The 17,296-nt window shown below is 35.2% G+C and overlaps 2 protein-coding genes across 2 annotated transcripts; both read left to right on the top strand.

Annotated features, from left to right (window-relative positions):
• Positions 1–349: 349 nt before the first annotated feature.
• LOC132055947 (LRR receptor-like serine/threonine-protein kinase GSO1) lies at positions 350–3,811 on the top strand. Its single transcript, XM_059447977.1, has one exon. The coding sequence runs from the start codon at positions 716–718 to the stop codon at positions 3,638–3,640; it is 2,925 nt and encodes a 974-aa protein (XP_059303960.1). The 5' UTR covers positions 350–715; the 3' UTR covers positions 3,641–3,811.
• Positions 3,812–6,127: 2,316 nt separating this feature from the next.
• On the top strand, positions 6,128–8,265 carry LOC132057545 (histone-lysine N-methyltransferase ATX4-like). Its single transcript, XM_059450182.1, has one exon. The coding sequence runs from the start codon at positions 6,128–6,130 to the stop codon at positions 8,066–8,068; it is 1,941 nt and encodes a 646-aa protein (XP_059306165.1). The 3' UTR covers positions 8,069–8,265.
• Positions 8,266–17,296: the final 9,031 nt, after the last annotated feature.

The raw sequence follows: 17,296 nt of genomic DNA, 5'->3' as shown, positions 1-17,296 counted from the left end.
ATCTCTTCAGAAAGTCAAACCTGATCTGATCTTTTGCAATAGATTCCAAAGATTTTCATTTTTCATAACATTCTCTTTGTATCTAGTAGTAGTTCAAGAATTACATCAACTTGACTAGAGGGCCCTCAGAGTTTAGAGCTCCAGAGAGAAGCCCACTTTTTTCTAGAGAAAGGCCCACTTTCTTGATCGTTTTGCAGGGGCAAGTGGGACACTTCCCATAACTTTTTTGTTCTTGTTTAACTATTTTTTCAACATAGCCATCACAATATCTTATCTTCATACACTTCATCATCTAAAAAGCTACTAACACATGCTCCATAATTCTATGATTGCCCTCGGACCTAAAAGAAAAGAAAAGTTACAGTGTCACACCTTTTACCTAGAACTTGGAAAGTGAAAAGATGGAATAGTCATAAAGAAGTATTATTAAACTCAGAAAACTTTTCATGCTCATCGTCATCAACTTTATTGAGAAAGATGATTAGGCAGGACTACTTCTATTAAACTATTTAAACTCCAAGTTCCTTTTTGCCTTTGCCAACTTAGGACACTGTTAATTTTCCTCCTATCTCTATTAGCAAACATATGAGCTTCATGCTACTCATAGTTTTCCATTTTAAGTGAAAACACCTCCACAAATATTCTTTCATAAATTATGCATTTGTCAATTTAAGTTCCAAGATTGTCTTCCATAGTTCCATTCACAAATATTGACATGGGAAGTGTTCATCTTTCTTATCTGCTGCTTTTCTTGACAACACTTGGTGTTGTTCTAGCTGGTTCTTCTCCAAATGGTTCAGATTCTTATTGGCTTTTGCGAATAAAGTCAAAATTTGTTGATCCATTTGGAGTTCTTGAAAACTGGTCTGAAGGAACTAGCATATGTACCTGGAATGGAGTGGCATGTTCTGATGATCAGTCTCATATTGTGGGCCTGAATCTTTCTGCTTCAGGACTAGAAGGTCCAATATCTCAAGAATTCGCGCATGTCACTTCTCTTCGAGTGATTGATTTATCGGACAATTTTCTTAATGGAACAATCCCTCCTGAATTAGGAGAGCTTCATAACTTGGAGGAATTGCTTCTTTTCTCCAATTTTCTCACTGGTGAGATTCCTTCGGAGATCGGTCATTTGAGAAAGCTGCAAGTTCTTAGAATTGGAGCTAACATGTTGACAGGCCAAGTGATACCAGAAATTGGTAAACTTTCTGAGTTGAGAGTCTTGGCTCTTGCTTATTGCCAATTCAGTGGAAAAATGCCAAATGAGATTGGTAACTTGAAGCATCTGATAAATCTTGACTTGCAGCAAAACAGTCTTACTGGCCCCATACCAGAATCAATTGGCGGCTGCAAAAATCTTCAAAATTTTGCAGCATCAAATAACAGAATTGGAGGTCGTATTCCTTCCTCAGTTGGTCAGCTCGAATCACTCGAAATCTTGAACCTGGCAAACAACAGCTTTTCTGGTTTAATTCCTGTTGAGTTGAGCCATCTCTCCAATTTGAAGTACTTAAACTTGTTTGGTAATGAATTGGAGGGAGAAATCCCTTTCGAGCTCAACAAGTTGGTTCAGCTCGAAACATTAGATTTATCAAATAACAATCTTTCAGGAACCATATCCCTTCTCAACACTCAGCTGAAGAATCTTGAGACTTTAGCACTCTCTGGAAACTTCTTAACAGGAAGCATCCCGAGTAATTTCTGTCTCCGCGGTTCAAGCTTAAGCCTACTTATTCTGGCTGACAATAAGCTATCAGGCAACTTCCCCATGGAGCTACTAAATTGCACGTCCTTGCGACAGCTGGATCTCTCTGGTAACAACTTTGGAGGAATGCTGCCACGTGGCCTCGACAGGGTAGAAAGTCTCACGGACCTCCTGCTCAACAATAACAGCTTTACTGGAACCATACCGCCTGAGATAGGAAACTTGACTAACCTGGAAGATTTGTACCTGTTCCATAACATGCTCTCTGGTGGAATTCCAGTTGAAATTGGAAAGCTTCAGAGGCTGCGCGAACTGTACCTCTACGAAAACCAGTTGTCAGGAAATATCCCAAGAGAATTGACAAACTGCACCAGCTTAACGCGAGTTGATTTCTTTGGTAATCAATTTTCCAGCTCTATTCCTGATGCCATTGGTCGGCTTAAGAATCTTGAAATTCTTCAGCTAAGGCAGAATGAGTTGTCTGGTCCAATTCCATCAAGCTTAGGCTACTGCAAGAAGCTTCAAAAACTGGCTTTGGCTGATAACAAACTTTCAGGATCATTGCCACCAACTTTCAGATTTCTCTCAGAACTGGACCTGATTACTCTTTACAACAATTCCCTTGAAGGTCCACTTCCTGAATCTCTTTCCCTTCTGAAAAATCTCAGCAAAGTTAACTTTTCTCACAATAAGTTTAGTGGAAGCATTTCTCCCCTAGCTGGTTTAAATTCCCTAACAGCTCTTGACTTAACAAACAACAGCTTTTCTGGTCTTCTCCCATCTGAGTTAGCCTTGTCAAATAATCTAACCCGTCTTCGCCTTGCTAATAATTTTCTCACTGGAGAACTCCCTTCTGAATTTGGACAACTTGAAAAGCTTAGATTTCTTGATTTATCGTTCAACAATTTGACCGGAGATCTAGCACCTTCCCTTGCTGGCCTAAAAAACCTTGGCCATTTTCTCCTTAGCTCTAATCAATTTTCGGGAAAAATTCCCACATGGTTAGGAGGTATAGAAGGTCTTGGTGAGCTCGATCTTTCCTTCAACAACTTCACTGGATCAGTTCCAGTAGAACTTGGAAGTTGTCCGAGATTACTCAAACTTACTCTCAGTAACAACAGATTATCAGGTGCCGTACCACAAGAATTGGGAAATCTCACAAGTTTAAATGTCTTGAATCTTCAAAGAAACAATCTTTCTGGCTCCATTCCTTCAACTCTTCAAAAATGCCAGAAGCTCTATGAGCTAAGGCTCTCTGAGAACAACTTAACTGGCTCAATCCCTTATGAAATCGGCTCTTTATCCGAGTTACAAGTGATACTAGACCTGAGCAAGAATCAACTTTCTGGTGAAATTCCTTCATCACTTGGAAATCTTGTGAAGTTAGAAAGACTAAATCTTTCATTCAATCAACTTGAAGGAAAAGTCCCACAATCATTTGGAAGGTTATCAAGTTTGCATATTCTCAATCTGTCGTATAATCATCTCCAAGGCTCAATTCCTTCCACATTTTCAGGATTTCCACTGAGCTCTTTCATAGGTAATGATCATAAGCTATGTGGCCCACCATTATTATCCTGTTCTGAAATAAAGGGACATGAGGGAATTTGGCAGCTATCAAAAGCTGGTGTTGTAGGGATAACAGTGGCCATTGTGTTTACTGCCACAGTCATATGCATGGTTCTGCTTTACATCATGCTGAGAATATGGTGCAATTGGAGAAAAGTTACAATTTCATGCTCAGAGACTGGTGGATTTGAGAGTAAAAGTAGAGAAGGGGAAAATTGGGTTTATGGAGAAGAGATTAAAAGTGGGAGTAAATATTGGAACACCACGTCACTGACTCCATCTAAAGGGAAGCAAACATCTAAAGGGACATGCATGTTTAACCTTAGTGTGAGTTCATCAGACAGCACAGAAAAACCATTAGTTTGAAGAGGGTATTTTATTTGCTTTGATCATTCTTGAATTTTCTATTTTCTCTACTTTGTAAATTTTTTATTTTTGATATGTTCAGATAATTTGTTTCTGTGGGGTAATGGGGTTTGCATGTAAAGAGCAATCATCAAGGAGAGACTCATGATTATGAGATATATATGTTATGTCTACCACGTAGTGAAGAAAATCAGCAAATTGATTCAACCATTGCTTCCATTTTCAAAAGGTACTTTTAGCATGGTGTAAACAGTTTGAGGTCCAAAATTTCTGGAAATTAAAATTACTTTTTACATTATGGAGGTTGACTGTTGACAAGCATATGATAGTTGTCGAAGGTGGGGTGGTGGTACATAGATGTAGTGTTTTCCTAATAAATGAGTAGTATACGATGATAATAATGTCAGCACATTAAATTGTTCGCCTATTTGATGTATTGAGGAAAATTGTTTTCAAACATTAAAATAACCAGATATTGAAAATTACTATGCTAATCATGAAAAACGATATTTATCGAGAACATATAGACAACATACAAAATGTAGCGTCGTGGACAATGGCTATCTCGATTATGAATGTGTTGTCGACCATAAATACAAACAAAACTTTCATTCTTATCTCATACCATAGAGTGCTCCTTCTTTTGCCAAAATGATGTGAATGGGTCGACTCCCTGCATGCTTTTCCCATTAGGAAAGTGTCAATTTTCGGCCGAGTTCAATTAAATATCATGAATTGATTTTAAATTTTGAATATTGATTATATTATATAAAATTTGCCATTTAAATATTCACTCTAAAAGAATTAAATTCATTAAGCAAGATGGTTCAGACTCCAAAGTTTTTTTTTTTTTTTAAAAAAAAAAATTAAAAAAATCAAAAAACCAACCTTCGGGCGTGCTTACGTGTGAGGATTGGGACTATTGCTGCTGAATCACGCCTATCATACCATTGTTCTATACGTGTCATCTCCTGACTTGCCTACACATCAAGACCAGATTTTACCTCACACACTTTTCTCAATAGAAAGGTGTTATATTTTCTGCCTGAGTTCCATTCAATATCATGAATTACTTTTAATTTTGAATAATTGATTACATTATATAAAATTTTCCATTTAAATATTCAAAAAATACGAGTTCTGACTCTAAAAGAAATTAAATTCATGAAGCAAGAAGAGTCTTCTCTATACTTTTGCCATTAGGAATGGAGATTTTTGCGCGGAGTGCCCTTCTTTTGGGGTGGTCTTTAAATTTTGCCCCTCATATTTGTGGTCTTTAAATTATCTCATATTTTTGTCTTTAATTTTTGCCCTTCGCATTGCAACTTTGAGCTTTATGGCCCGAAATAATGAGGTTACGAGTTTGAACCCCCGCTCAAGCATAAATTAAAAAAAAAAAATCGCAAGACAAGGTTTGGGTCGCTTGTATGGGACCGGCATACTTTTGTTAAGGAATTACACATTTATCTGGGACCGCATACTCATGCCTTATATAGGCGGACTTGCATAAGTATGCGGGTCCCAGCATAACTTTGATAATTCCTTCACAAAGTTACGCCAAATGTGGGGCATACTTTTAACGGGCGAAACTTTTATGCCTAGATTAGGCATAACTTTGGGGAATGGTCAAAGCATGTGTTTAACCTAAGATACTTTTATGCCAAATGCCGCCCATAAGGCATAAGTATGCTGTCCCAGATAACTTTATAATCCTTCACAAAGTTATCTTGGGGCATACATTTTAGTAAAACTTTTTATAATGTGGATCCCAAGATAAACTTTTGAATGAATTATCAAAGTTTTTAACCGGCATACTTATGCCAAGTTACGCCCATAAGGCATAAGTATGCCTCTGGTCCCAGATAACTTTGGTAATTCCTTCACAAGTGTATGTATTGGGGGCATAGCGAAATTTAAACTTGCCTTGCGAATTTTTTTTAAAATTTTGACACGTGGGTTCGAACCTGAACCTATGGGTTTTAATGTAAGGACAAAATTTAAAGATTTCAAATATGAGGGGCAAAATTTAAAGACCACCCCAAACAAAGGGCAATTCTGCGAATTGCCCGATGTTTATCTCATGAGAGCCCAATGGGCTTATTTTATCTGAAGGTAATTGGCCCAGTACAAGCCCATAACTTGTGTCCGTTTAAGAAGTCGGTCGACCCGAAGGAAACCTATAAATACGAGAAAATCCTTGTACGAGTGGGACTGGAACATGTGTTCCTTAAACTCACGTCGTTTATTTTCCCTTGGGGGCTTTTCTTTTTACAGAAAAATCCTAGTTCGTAGAGACAGTTGAAGAATATAATTTACAATCCCTCTGTTTACATCAACAAATTCAACTCTGTCAAATTCTTGTGTTTTCTGCAAATCGCAGTCGAGTTCATGTGTTTTAGGGTTAAGGGGTTATAAATTGCCACCTTCAATCCTACGTTGGATGAAGAAATTGCCTCTCTTTTCAGAAAAGTTGTTAAGAAAAGGGAGATGGTTGTGAAACGGAAAACTAACAAGAAAGAAATCGACGAAGAAATTGATAGGGAAAATTGGTTTATTACATCCAAGAAACAGAAATCCCATGATGTTTGTGGGTCTCCTGGATTCAGAGATTTTAGCTTTCAATTGAAAGGGTTGCAAAAGTTTTTGCCCCAAGTTCAAGACTACCCTTTTTCAGCAGAAATTAGTAAAGGCCGGATACCAAGTCCAAGATCCCATCTTTTTCCTGAGATCAAAGTTAAATGGAGGAAAATCAATATATGCTGCTCGGCGTGTAAGAAAGTCTTTAGTAGTCTTAACGAAAATTCGTTATGCGACGACTGCAGAGGGAAATCGGATAATATAGCTGTAATTTGCAATGGCATGGAAGGGATTTATTTTCCAGCACTTCATATGGTTCAGTGCAAATGTGGTTCATGCAGCTCTAAGAAGCAGAAAGTTGGTGAATGGGAAAGGCATGCTGGTTCCAGAGCGAAAAAATGGAAGGCCAGCATTAAGGTGAAGATGTCTATGCAGCCACTTGGTGAATGGGTTGCGAATAATGATGCTCATGGAATTACTCCTTTGAAATTAGATAAGCAGCAATTGATTTCCCTCTTGCAAGAAAAGTACAAACCTGTTTATGCAAAGTGGACCTCAGAACGTTGCGCCATTTGTAGATGGATTGAAGATTGGGACTTTAATAAGATTATTATATGCAATAGGTGCCAGATTGCTGTTCATCAAGAATGTTATGGCGCTAAAGGGGTTCGAGATTTTGCTTCTTGGGTTTGCCGGGCTTGTGAAACTCCACAAGTTGACAGGGACTGTTGCCTCTGCCCTGTCAAAGGGGGTGCATTGAAACCTACTGATGTTGATCCCTTTTGGGTTCATGTTACTTGTGCTTGGTTTAGACCCGAAATCGTTTTTGTTAATCATCAGAAAATGGAACCTGCCATAGGACTTTTCGCGATTCCCCCAACGTACTTTCATCAAGCATGCAGTATATGCCAACAGACTCATGGTTCTTGCATACAATGTTCCAAATGCACAACATCTTATCATACCATGTGTGCCTTACGAGCTGGATACTACATGGAAATGCATTGCTCAGAGAAGAACGGAACACAAACAACTAAATGGTTATCGTATTGTGCTTCTCATAAAGCCCCAAGTGAGGATAACATTTTAGTCATGCGAACTCCAAACGGTGTTTACTCGAACCAAAATAATCTTCATAGGAGAAATGGAGGCCGACTCTTGAATTGTTTGAGGCTTATGCCTTGTGAGGCATCATCGGTTGAAACTAACGAACCAGATCCTTTCTCTGCAGCTAGATGTCGAGTTTTTAGACCATCAACGAATAAGAATTTTAAACCGGAGCCAATAGTCCATATGCCATCGAGGCCTCGCCATCACTCACTAACGGCCATACAGAGTATAAGCTCAAAACAATATCAAGAAGAAAGGAATTTTCCAACGTTAAGAGATAGATTGCATCATTTGAGTAAAACTATAAACCATCGGATTTGTTTTGGAAAATCCGGTATACACGGATGGGGTCTCTTTGCGAAAAGAGAGATTCAAGAAGGACAAATGGTAGCTGAATATGTTGGTGAGAGGATTAGGGGAAGCGTTGCTGACCTTAGAGAACGTCGCTATAGGTCACAAGGCAAGGACTGTTACTTTTTCAGGATTAATGAAGAAGTAGTTGTCGATGCTACGATGAAAGGAACCATAGCGAGATTAATCAACCACTCATGCATGCCAAATTGTTTTGCAAGGATCATGAGTCTTGGAGAAGACGAGGATCGGATCGTTCTTATAGCTAAAATGGATGTTTCAGCAGGGGATGAGTTAACGTTTGATTACAGGTTTGAGGCTGATCAGAATGATGAACCTAAAGTCCCTTGTCTTTGTGGAGCTCCCAACTGTAGGAAATTCATGAATTAGAGTAGCATAGGCAGAGATTATTGATTGTTACTTCCTAACTGTTGAGGATTGTGGGGTTATTTTCATCTTCACCCACACTCCAATTTATTGTTTAGTTTTATTCTTTTGTTTATGCTTAACATGCAAATATCTATATAACTTCATAGCTGTTTCAGCCAAGAAAGAATTTGTAGAATAGTAAGAGTATCTACTCTCGCATTTAATGCAGATATTCTTTACAATTGCTATCAAGCACTGTATCTTATGGAGACAACTAATTGCTTCATTAATTATGTGATAATTAATTTGGTTAAGCAATCAACTTAATTCTTTTAGTAATTTATGTGAATCTTTTATGTTGGAATTAGTTATGATAATAAATGTGCCGGCTGATATATGTGGACTAGTTTCTGGACAGGTGCGTGTATATCTTGTGTAAAGTATAAGAAAGTGATATTAAAAATTCAATTGTATACATATTCTAAGATAATTTGTTTGAGTTATAATATAGTAATTGTTATAAATATTATTTATTATTATGGATGTCTATCTTTAGGAGAAATATTAGGGTTAGTGACTTTAGGATCAAGTCACTTTTTCCCTATAAATATAAAGGTTCTCCTTCATTGTAAATCAATCCCTAACAAGAGAAATAAGAATTCTCCTCTCTTCTCTTTTTCTCTACAAATATTCTTGTTCTTTGCTTTATTATTTTATAACACGTTATCAGCACGAGTCTCTATTAATTTTCAATCTCCATCGTGATGTATTGGTTGAGCATATCAACCAACAATTCGGTTTGTCATCCTTATGCCTGGTACGCTTCCCAGAAATCCATTTTAATTTGATAATGGGTTATATATATATATATTTTGTCAGCGCATGTCTGCCAAAGAATTTGTTGATAAAGTAGTTGATTCTAATGACATATCTTATTCAGTGTGATAATTAGTAGTATATTTTTATCTCCTAATTGTTGTTTTTAACGTAAAGGTTCAACATTAATTATTTATGCTAATTCTCCAGAGTAAATATATTCCTTGTCATGTTAAATTTTATAAGCTATATGCTGCAGTATTTGGATCTACGTGGTCATGTATTTTGATGCATTCTAACAGCCCCAATTACATATTACTATGTCATTACTATGTAAATATATGTTTGCAATGGACATTGGACTATTATGAAGGTAAGTATGATAAATCAACCATAAGCATATTTATGACAGTAATTTTATGGCTATATGATTATTGTGTGATACATTTAAAATTTTATTGTCACGCATTGTTCTTCAAGTACTGATGTGGCAAGTAAGATTATTATCACAGTATTTCATCTTCTGGTTTATCGTGACATATTAAAGAGAAATTCTCTATATTATATATGTATGCCTCGATTTGCTCCAGAAGTAGCAACATCTTTAAAGAGGTATTAAGCTATCATAAATATGATATGGTTAAGGCACGTTCAAATGATTATATTACATTCTCGGAGAATGAGAACTTTTGATAAATATTACAAATACAGATCCATTCCCTGAAGTGAATGTGAGAGCATGTAATAAAGCTTATAAATACGGATGTGCGTTTGCTTGGGGAGTTATAACGACTCATCTCCAGAAGAGATAATATAATTGAGAAGAAAAAAAAATTCTATGTTATATTCCCAAAGTAAGAAACTCAGGAATCTGCTCCCGAAGTAGCAAACTCTAAAATCTGTTCCCGAAGTAGAAAATTTTGAACTTTACTCCTGAAGTAGTAAAACTTTAAACTTTACTCTTGAAGTAGTAAGTTTGAAATTTACTACTAAAGTAATAAGATTTTGAAATTTACTCTTGACTGTAGTAAGACTTTGAACCGTATCGAGGAAGTTAACTTTGTTGACAACCATTTATATTGCAGCCTCTGTGACGAGTGCACCAATAAGTTGCACGGGTGTGAAGGTCTCATCTAGATATAGAAACTTGTAATCGAGTTGAATAACTTAGGCAGATCCAAAAGGCAACAACGTAGATGCCAAAAAGCGAGGATAGAACCAATTCAAATATTGACTCTTTTGATCAGTAGTCCTATATAATTATTCTTAGAAGCAGTTGCAAGTGAGGACCAATTTATTAATTGAGATCAAAATATGCTTGTGCTACTTTCTACTGTGCTTGAAGTTTATTTTGATTTGCTTATCCATAATTGTTAATTTTGAATTTTCTTATAGACGTAGTGTTAAATTTATGCTCATAATCATCAGAAGTGGTGGTATTTCAATATGTTTCTTGTGGTTGAGAGAAATAATGAGCTATTGAAAATTGTGTATAAAGCTCATCTAAATGATCAAGTTTCATTCCCCGAAGTGAATAAAGAAATACCACGACACACCTCCTGGAGAGATAAAACAATGAAGAATAAAAATGTTATTTTGTGGTATGAAGATCATTGTTGCACGTACCTGTCATACGTCAAATCATCTTGGATATTTTTATTTTGTATCAATCTAAGGCAAAAGGATACAAATTTTGTAGAATACTTTCTCCTATAACCACATCAAGATATTATGTTTACTTACTGATTTTCCAGAAGGAAATAACAATTCATACAAAAACTTTCCTGAAGAAAGAAATAACTATGTGGTTGTCGCTGATATAAAATATTCGGATGTTAGTGGGTATTCTCCCTGAAGGAGATATTTACCATAGAAGTTGATGATAGAAGTACCAAAGACTGTATAACTTAATGTTTACGTTTTGTCATGTATGAATTTAAGAATGTCATTATGATATTCATCTGGTTGCAACTTTTTTTTTTCTTTTTCATGACACCAGCGATGTGAAGATAATATTTGTTAGTACAAAATCAATTAAGGGCTCCAGTAGAGCTAACTATTTATCTAGAAGATCATGGCACTAGTACTGTCCAAACAATGTGTGATTATGGGGAATAAATTAAAGGCTCCTAAAGAGCTTATATACTATTATGTAATTCGTTCTAGATTGTAATATACGAAGTTGTTATGATCGAAACACAAGTCGTAGTAAACCTGAAGTTTACTAAAGTAAGTGGCTATCATATTGAAGCTATAAATGATTGGAATATTAAATATCTTCAAAACCATATTGGGTAAGAAATATGTATGTGAATGGTTACCCTCTTTATTCTCCAAACTGTACTACACAAATATAAGCATGATGAATCACATGGTAAACCAGAAGTTTATTGGTGCAAAAAAATAATTCATGTCATAGTAAACCAGAAGTTTACTAAAACATATAACACATGGTATGGTAAACCTGAAGTTTACTAGTATAAATAATTTTATTAGTCGGCATGAGCGGTTGGCCATCCCGATTCAAATATGATGTGAAAATTGAGTATTTGGCGTATATTGAAGAACTAGAAGATTCTTCAAGAATTTATTGTTGTTACTTGTTCTCATGATAAGTTGATTATACTGGCTAAAGTTGGGATTGAGTTCCCTAAATTCTGAAAAAATATAAAAAGTGAATATGGGCCCGTTCACCTGTTATGTGATGTCTTAAATAGATGCATCGATAAGACAGTCACGTGTGCTTTTATTGTCAACCCGCAGTTTGACATATGCAAAGTTACTTGCTCAAAATAATTGAGTTGAGAGAACAATTTTCAGATTATGTAATCAAGATAATTCATCTTGTTAATGCTGGTTTATATGCAAGCTGGTTTGGCGTTAAATGCCTCTACTAAATAGCTAAACCATTGTTTATGAGAACAAAGCTTCATGTGTTGATCTGAAATATGATATATTGCATACAACAACACTTATATGCTTCAGACCAAAGAATTATGATAAATTCTCCCCTCACAATTGGTTCAAGGTCAGGAACCAGATATTTCCATCTAACAATTTTTATGTGTGGTATATGATTAATTAATCTACCGTGATGCACAAAGATGGATTCCCCTAAAGAAGATGGGATATATGTTAGTTTTTGAACATAAAGGGGAGAGAAGAAGCAGCTGAGAAATATGTTATGAATTATCATTAGTATGATCCTCATTCAAAAGATAATTCAACTCAAATGCTAGAAGCATTTGCTGATCCCAAGTTAATTTCTAATTTCAGCTGCAAAATGCTCCTATTAAATTCATATCCCTAAAGGACAGAGTCTACAGCATGCATGAAGCGTGGTAGACTAATTGGTTCCAAACGCAATAGTCATTGAAAAGAAAGAGGAGCAAAATGATCAATGATCATTATAAGGAGACAATGATCATTATAAGGAGGCTATGTGCTCTTGAAGAGCCTATGACATAACACTTCATGAAACCTCGTGAGAGGTTTAGGTAGCTAAAAATAATGGAAGTGATGAGATCTCAATAAGTTATGTCACATTGCGAACTGATACAAATGATATATCGTCGACGATATCTTTGGTACAATATAGCGCAATATTGTAAAAGATTGTGAGGATCTAAATTCTACGTCTATTAAAGCATGCTAATGTAGAAATTATTATCAAGTAATGACGCATCTTGGTAAGCGTAAAGCTTATTGGACCTGCTGTCCAGACACCCGAAGATGTCACATATTTAAATAGAAATAGATGTTGTCACAACCTATATAAATTACTTGACAAAATTATATGAAAATTCCTGAAGAATTTTAAATGCCTGAAGCATATACAAGTTGTAGAAATTTGTTCATAATTCTTATATGAATTAAGTTAAGCAAGGTGAACGCGATTTTATCACCTTAATGAATATTTACTGACTAAGGGCACAAATGACTCTATTTATCCTTACGTCTTTGTGAAAATCAAAATCTGTCATATTGTTGGTGCAAGTTGATTACTTGAATATTATTGAAACTCTTGAAGAGTTCTCAAAAGCAATATATAGGTTGAAAGAAGTTGAAATGAGAAACTTGCAGAATTTTTTGGTCCTGAAGTGCCATATCTTTATGAAATTAATGCATTTATATATTTTGCTATGACTATGAGGGATTATAGTCATACGATGTTGTTTTACATGACAGTCAAATCATATAAAGGTAACATCTGTTTATAAAGCAAGTCAGGAATGCACTTGGAGTGATTTCAATAATATTATATACTAATGCAACTCTATCCAAAGACTGAAGATGCAGTAGCATACATAGCCCAACTAAAGAGAGGATTCATAAAAGCACAAGGCAAGTTTTACCAAAGTTAATCTTCACACACGAGCTCCAGAAGAATGGTGATATCAACGTGCAAGAGATTTGTTCGAGCGATAATATGACTGATTTATTCACCAAGTCTCTACCAATTGCAACTTTCGAGAAGATGGTGCACAAGATTGAGATATGAAGATTCAAGTTTTTGGATTGAAGTTCTCATCAGGGGGAGTTAATACGCGTTGTACTCTTTTTCCCTTTCAAGGTTTTTGTCCCATTGGGTTTTTCCTTGTAAGGTTTTTAATGAGGCAACCAAATGACGTATTATTAGAAATGTGTACTCCTTTTCCTTCACTAGAATTTTTCCCATGGGTTTTCTAGTAAGGTTTTAACGAGGCACATTATCTACCAAATAGACATCCAAGGGGGAGTGTTATAAATATTATTTATTATTATGGATGTCTATCTTTAGGAGAAATATTAGGGTTAGTGACTTTAGGATCAAGTCACTTTTCCCCTATAAATATAAAGGTTCTCCTTCATTGTAAATCAATCCCTAACAAGAGAAATAAGAATTCTCCTCTCTTCTCTTTTTCTCTACAAATATTCTTGTTCTTTGCTTTATTATTTTATAACAGTAATTTAAATATTTAAAAATTACTACTTATTAGTTATTCAAAGCTAGAATACCTTAAAAACATCCATCCACACTATTTTAAACCGTACTTATTCCTTAAAGTTTTCAAATATACCCCTTTCTTGATGAAAATTATCCCCCAAAATAACCCAAAATCATTTTTTAAACCCGCTCCATCATTTAAACCCAACCCAACTAAATAATAACCCATAAGATCCCCTTATTCCCCCAATTCCCTCAAACTTCAAACCTACGTATGGGGGGAATAAGGGGATCTTATGGGTAATTATTTAGTTAGGTCGGGTTTAAATGATGAAGCGGGTTTAAAAAATGATTTCGGGTTATTTTGGGGGATAATTTCCGTCAAGACAGGGGTATAGTTGAAAACTTTAAGGATGAGAGGGGTATTTTTGATCCAAAATAAGTTCGGAGGATATTTTTAGCCCTTTTTTCAAAGTAGAGGGATATTTTTGACCCTTTTCCCAAATAAAAAACAAAAAGACAACAATTTTTTTCTCTCCCCCCTTCATCTTCTCCACCACATTCATTACTCCACCAACAGCACCGTCTTACACAAGTGTACGAGCAGCACATATATATGAAGATTTACCCAATATCTTTCCTCTTCTCTTACACGTCTGTGTAGGGTTGTTTTGATATATTGCAACAGTGATTAATTTTCATTACCCAATATTCTACCCGTGCCATTGTATTTGGGGTCAATCTGTTCTATCAAAATCAGTATAAGAAGCTTGAAATTGTCTGCAAAGCTAAAAGTTAGTCAGACAATCGTGAAAGTTAAGAAATTGGTATTCCCATGACTCAAATCACAGAAAATTTATTTGCAAACTGTAAAAGAGAAAAGAGACTTAAAGAACCCATCGACAAATTCTCCCCAACGTTTTGTCAACTCATATTTTGAATTTAGGGTTATCTCTACAAATTTTCCATTAAGCAAATCTATCTCTACAAATCAGTGTGCGGAAAGAAGCTTGAACTTGTTGCCTTAGCTTTTCATATTATGTAAGCATAAACTTGCTTACATAATATGGATGGTGGCTTTGGGGAAGAGAAAAAGATGGGTGTACAGTGATGGGGGGTTGGAGGAGAAGAAAGAAGAAATGGGGAGGGTTGGGTGGGTCGGGGTGGCGTATGGATTTTTCCTTTTCTTTTTAATTTCTTTCTCTTTTTTTTTTTTTTTTTTTTACTGATGTGTATTTTTTTTATTGGTTTGTTTGCCATATCACATTAAGTGGTATCCACGCACTTAGATGGACAATATAATTGTCAAATTTGTATCTATATGGCTCAGTAAACGTTTTATTGGAGGGTTCAGATGGTATGAGTCTCAATTGGGGATCTAAATGGATTTTACGGATAAATTCGAGGGTCTATCGATGACTAAAGCCATTGCATTATCACATTTCTTTTTTGGTCAACATTGGTAATGTCAACGTAGGATAGTGCGATTGTAGGAGAAATTTTTCCTTCATAGGACATGACTCGATCATCATAATTCTCTCTCTCTCTTTTTTTTTTTAATTTTTTTTTTTTTTTTATGTTTCTAGCATTATAATTGGATTTCAAACTTCATTTTGGCTGGAGTTTGGAAATGAAATTTCCCTTTATAGGTTTGTAAATTATCTCTTTATTTAATTTTCTCTAATCCAATATTCTAGAATTCTTAACTTTATGGTGAAAGTTGTTAAAAAGACACATTAACATAACAGAACCATTGGGATTTTATAAACTAGCTAAACAGTTTTAATGCAACTTTGGTCAACATATTTATTTAACTCATGCATACAATTGATGTACAAAAAAAATAATGTATAATTTTCATATCATGGTGTTTATTATTTATTAGGATATGTGCGTCAGTATAAAATTCAGCTTTTGTTATAAAATAATAAAGCAAGCAAGAAGAATATTGTGGAGAAAGAGAGAAGAGGGGAGAGTTCTTATTTCTCTTGTTAGGGATTGATTTACAATGAAGGAGAACCTCTATATTTATAAGGGAAAAGTGACTTGATCCCAAAGTCACTAACCCTAATATTTCTCCTAAAGATAGACATCCACAATAATAAATAATATTTATAACACTCCCCCTTGGATGTCTATTTGATAGATAATGTGCCTCGTTAAAACCTTACTAGAAAAAATCCAGTGGGAAAAAATCTAGTGAAGGAAAAAGAGTACACATTGCTAATAATACGCTATTTGGTTGCCTCATTAAAAACCTTGCAAGGAAAACCCAATTGGGACAAAACCTTGGCTAAGGGAAAAAGAGTACAACACGTATTAACTCCACGATGGGTACATCACTCCAAAACTTGAATTTTCGCATTCCAATCTTGTGCACCATCTTCTTGAAAGTTGTAGTTTGTAGAGACTTGGTGAATAAATCAACCATATTATCGCTCGAACAAATCTCTTGCACGTTGATGTCACCATTCTTTTGGAGCTTGTGTGTGAAGAACAACTTTTGTGAAATAAGCTTTATCCGTTTATGAATCCACTCTTTGGTTGGGGTATGTATGTTGCTACATCTTCAGTCTTTGGATAGAGTTGCATCAGCATATAATATTGTTGAAATCACTCCAAGTGCATTCCTGAATTGCTTTATAAACATATGTTATCTTTATATGATTTGATTGTCATATAGAACAACATCGTATGACTATAATCCTCCATAGTCATAGCAAAATATATAAATGAATCAATTGCATAAAGATATAGCACTTCAGGACCAAAAAATTCTGCAAGTTTCTCATTTCAACTTCTTTCAGCAGATAATCTATTTCTTTTGAAAACTCTTCCAGAGTTTCAATAATTCTCAAGTTATCAACTTGCACTAACCAATATGACAGATTTTGATTTTCACAAAGACGTAAGGATAAATAGAGTCATTTGTGACCTTAGTCAGTAAATATTCATTAAGGTGATAAAATCGCGTTCACCTTGCTTAATTCGTATAAGAATTATGAACAAATTTCTACAACATGTATATGCTTCAGGCATTTAAAATTCTTCAGGAATTTTCATATAATTTTGTCAAATAATTCATATTGGCTGTGACAACATCTATTTCTATTTAAATATGTGACATCTTCTGGTGTCTAGACAGCAGGTCCAATAAGCTTTACGCTTATCAAGATGTGTCATTTCACTTGATAGTATTTCTACGTTAGCATGCTTTAATAGACGTAGAATTTAGATCCTCACAATCTTTTACAATATTGCGCTATATTGTACCAAAGATATCATCGACGATATATCATTTGTATCGGTTCACAATGTGACATAACTTATTGAGATCTCATCACTTCCATTATTTTTAGGTACCTAAACCTCTCATGAGGTTTCATGAAGTGTTATGTCGTAGGCTCTTCAAGAGCACATTGCCTCCTTATAATGATCATTGATCATTTGCTCCTCTTTCTTTTCCATGATTATTGCGTTTGGGAACCGATTAGTCTACCACACTT

This window comes from Lycium ferocissimum, chromosome 5, assembly GCF_029784015.1.
Source record: "Lycium ferocissimum isolate CSIRO_LF1 chromosome 5, AGI_CSIRO_Lferr_CH_V1, whole genome shotgun sequence".
Taxonomy (NCBI): Eukaryota; Viridiplantae; Streptophyta; class Magnoliopsida; order Solanales; family Solanaceae; genus Lycium; species Lycium ferocissimum.
Note: the sequence above shows the minus strand (reverse complement) of the source record. Positions and strands in the feature narration are given on the sequence as shown.

What these genes read in the sequence shown, in the direction of transcription:
- LOC132055947 (XM_059447977.1), top strand. Translation starts at nt 716, where the DNA reads ATGGGAAGTGTTCATCTTTCTTATCTGCTGCTTTTCTTGACAACACTT.
- LOC132057545 (XM_059450182.1), top strand. Translation starts at nt 6,128, where the DNA reads ATGGTTGTGAAACGGAAAACTAACAAGAAAGAAATCGACGAAGAAATT.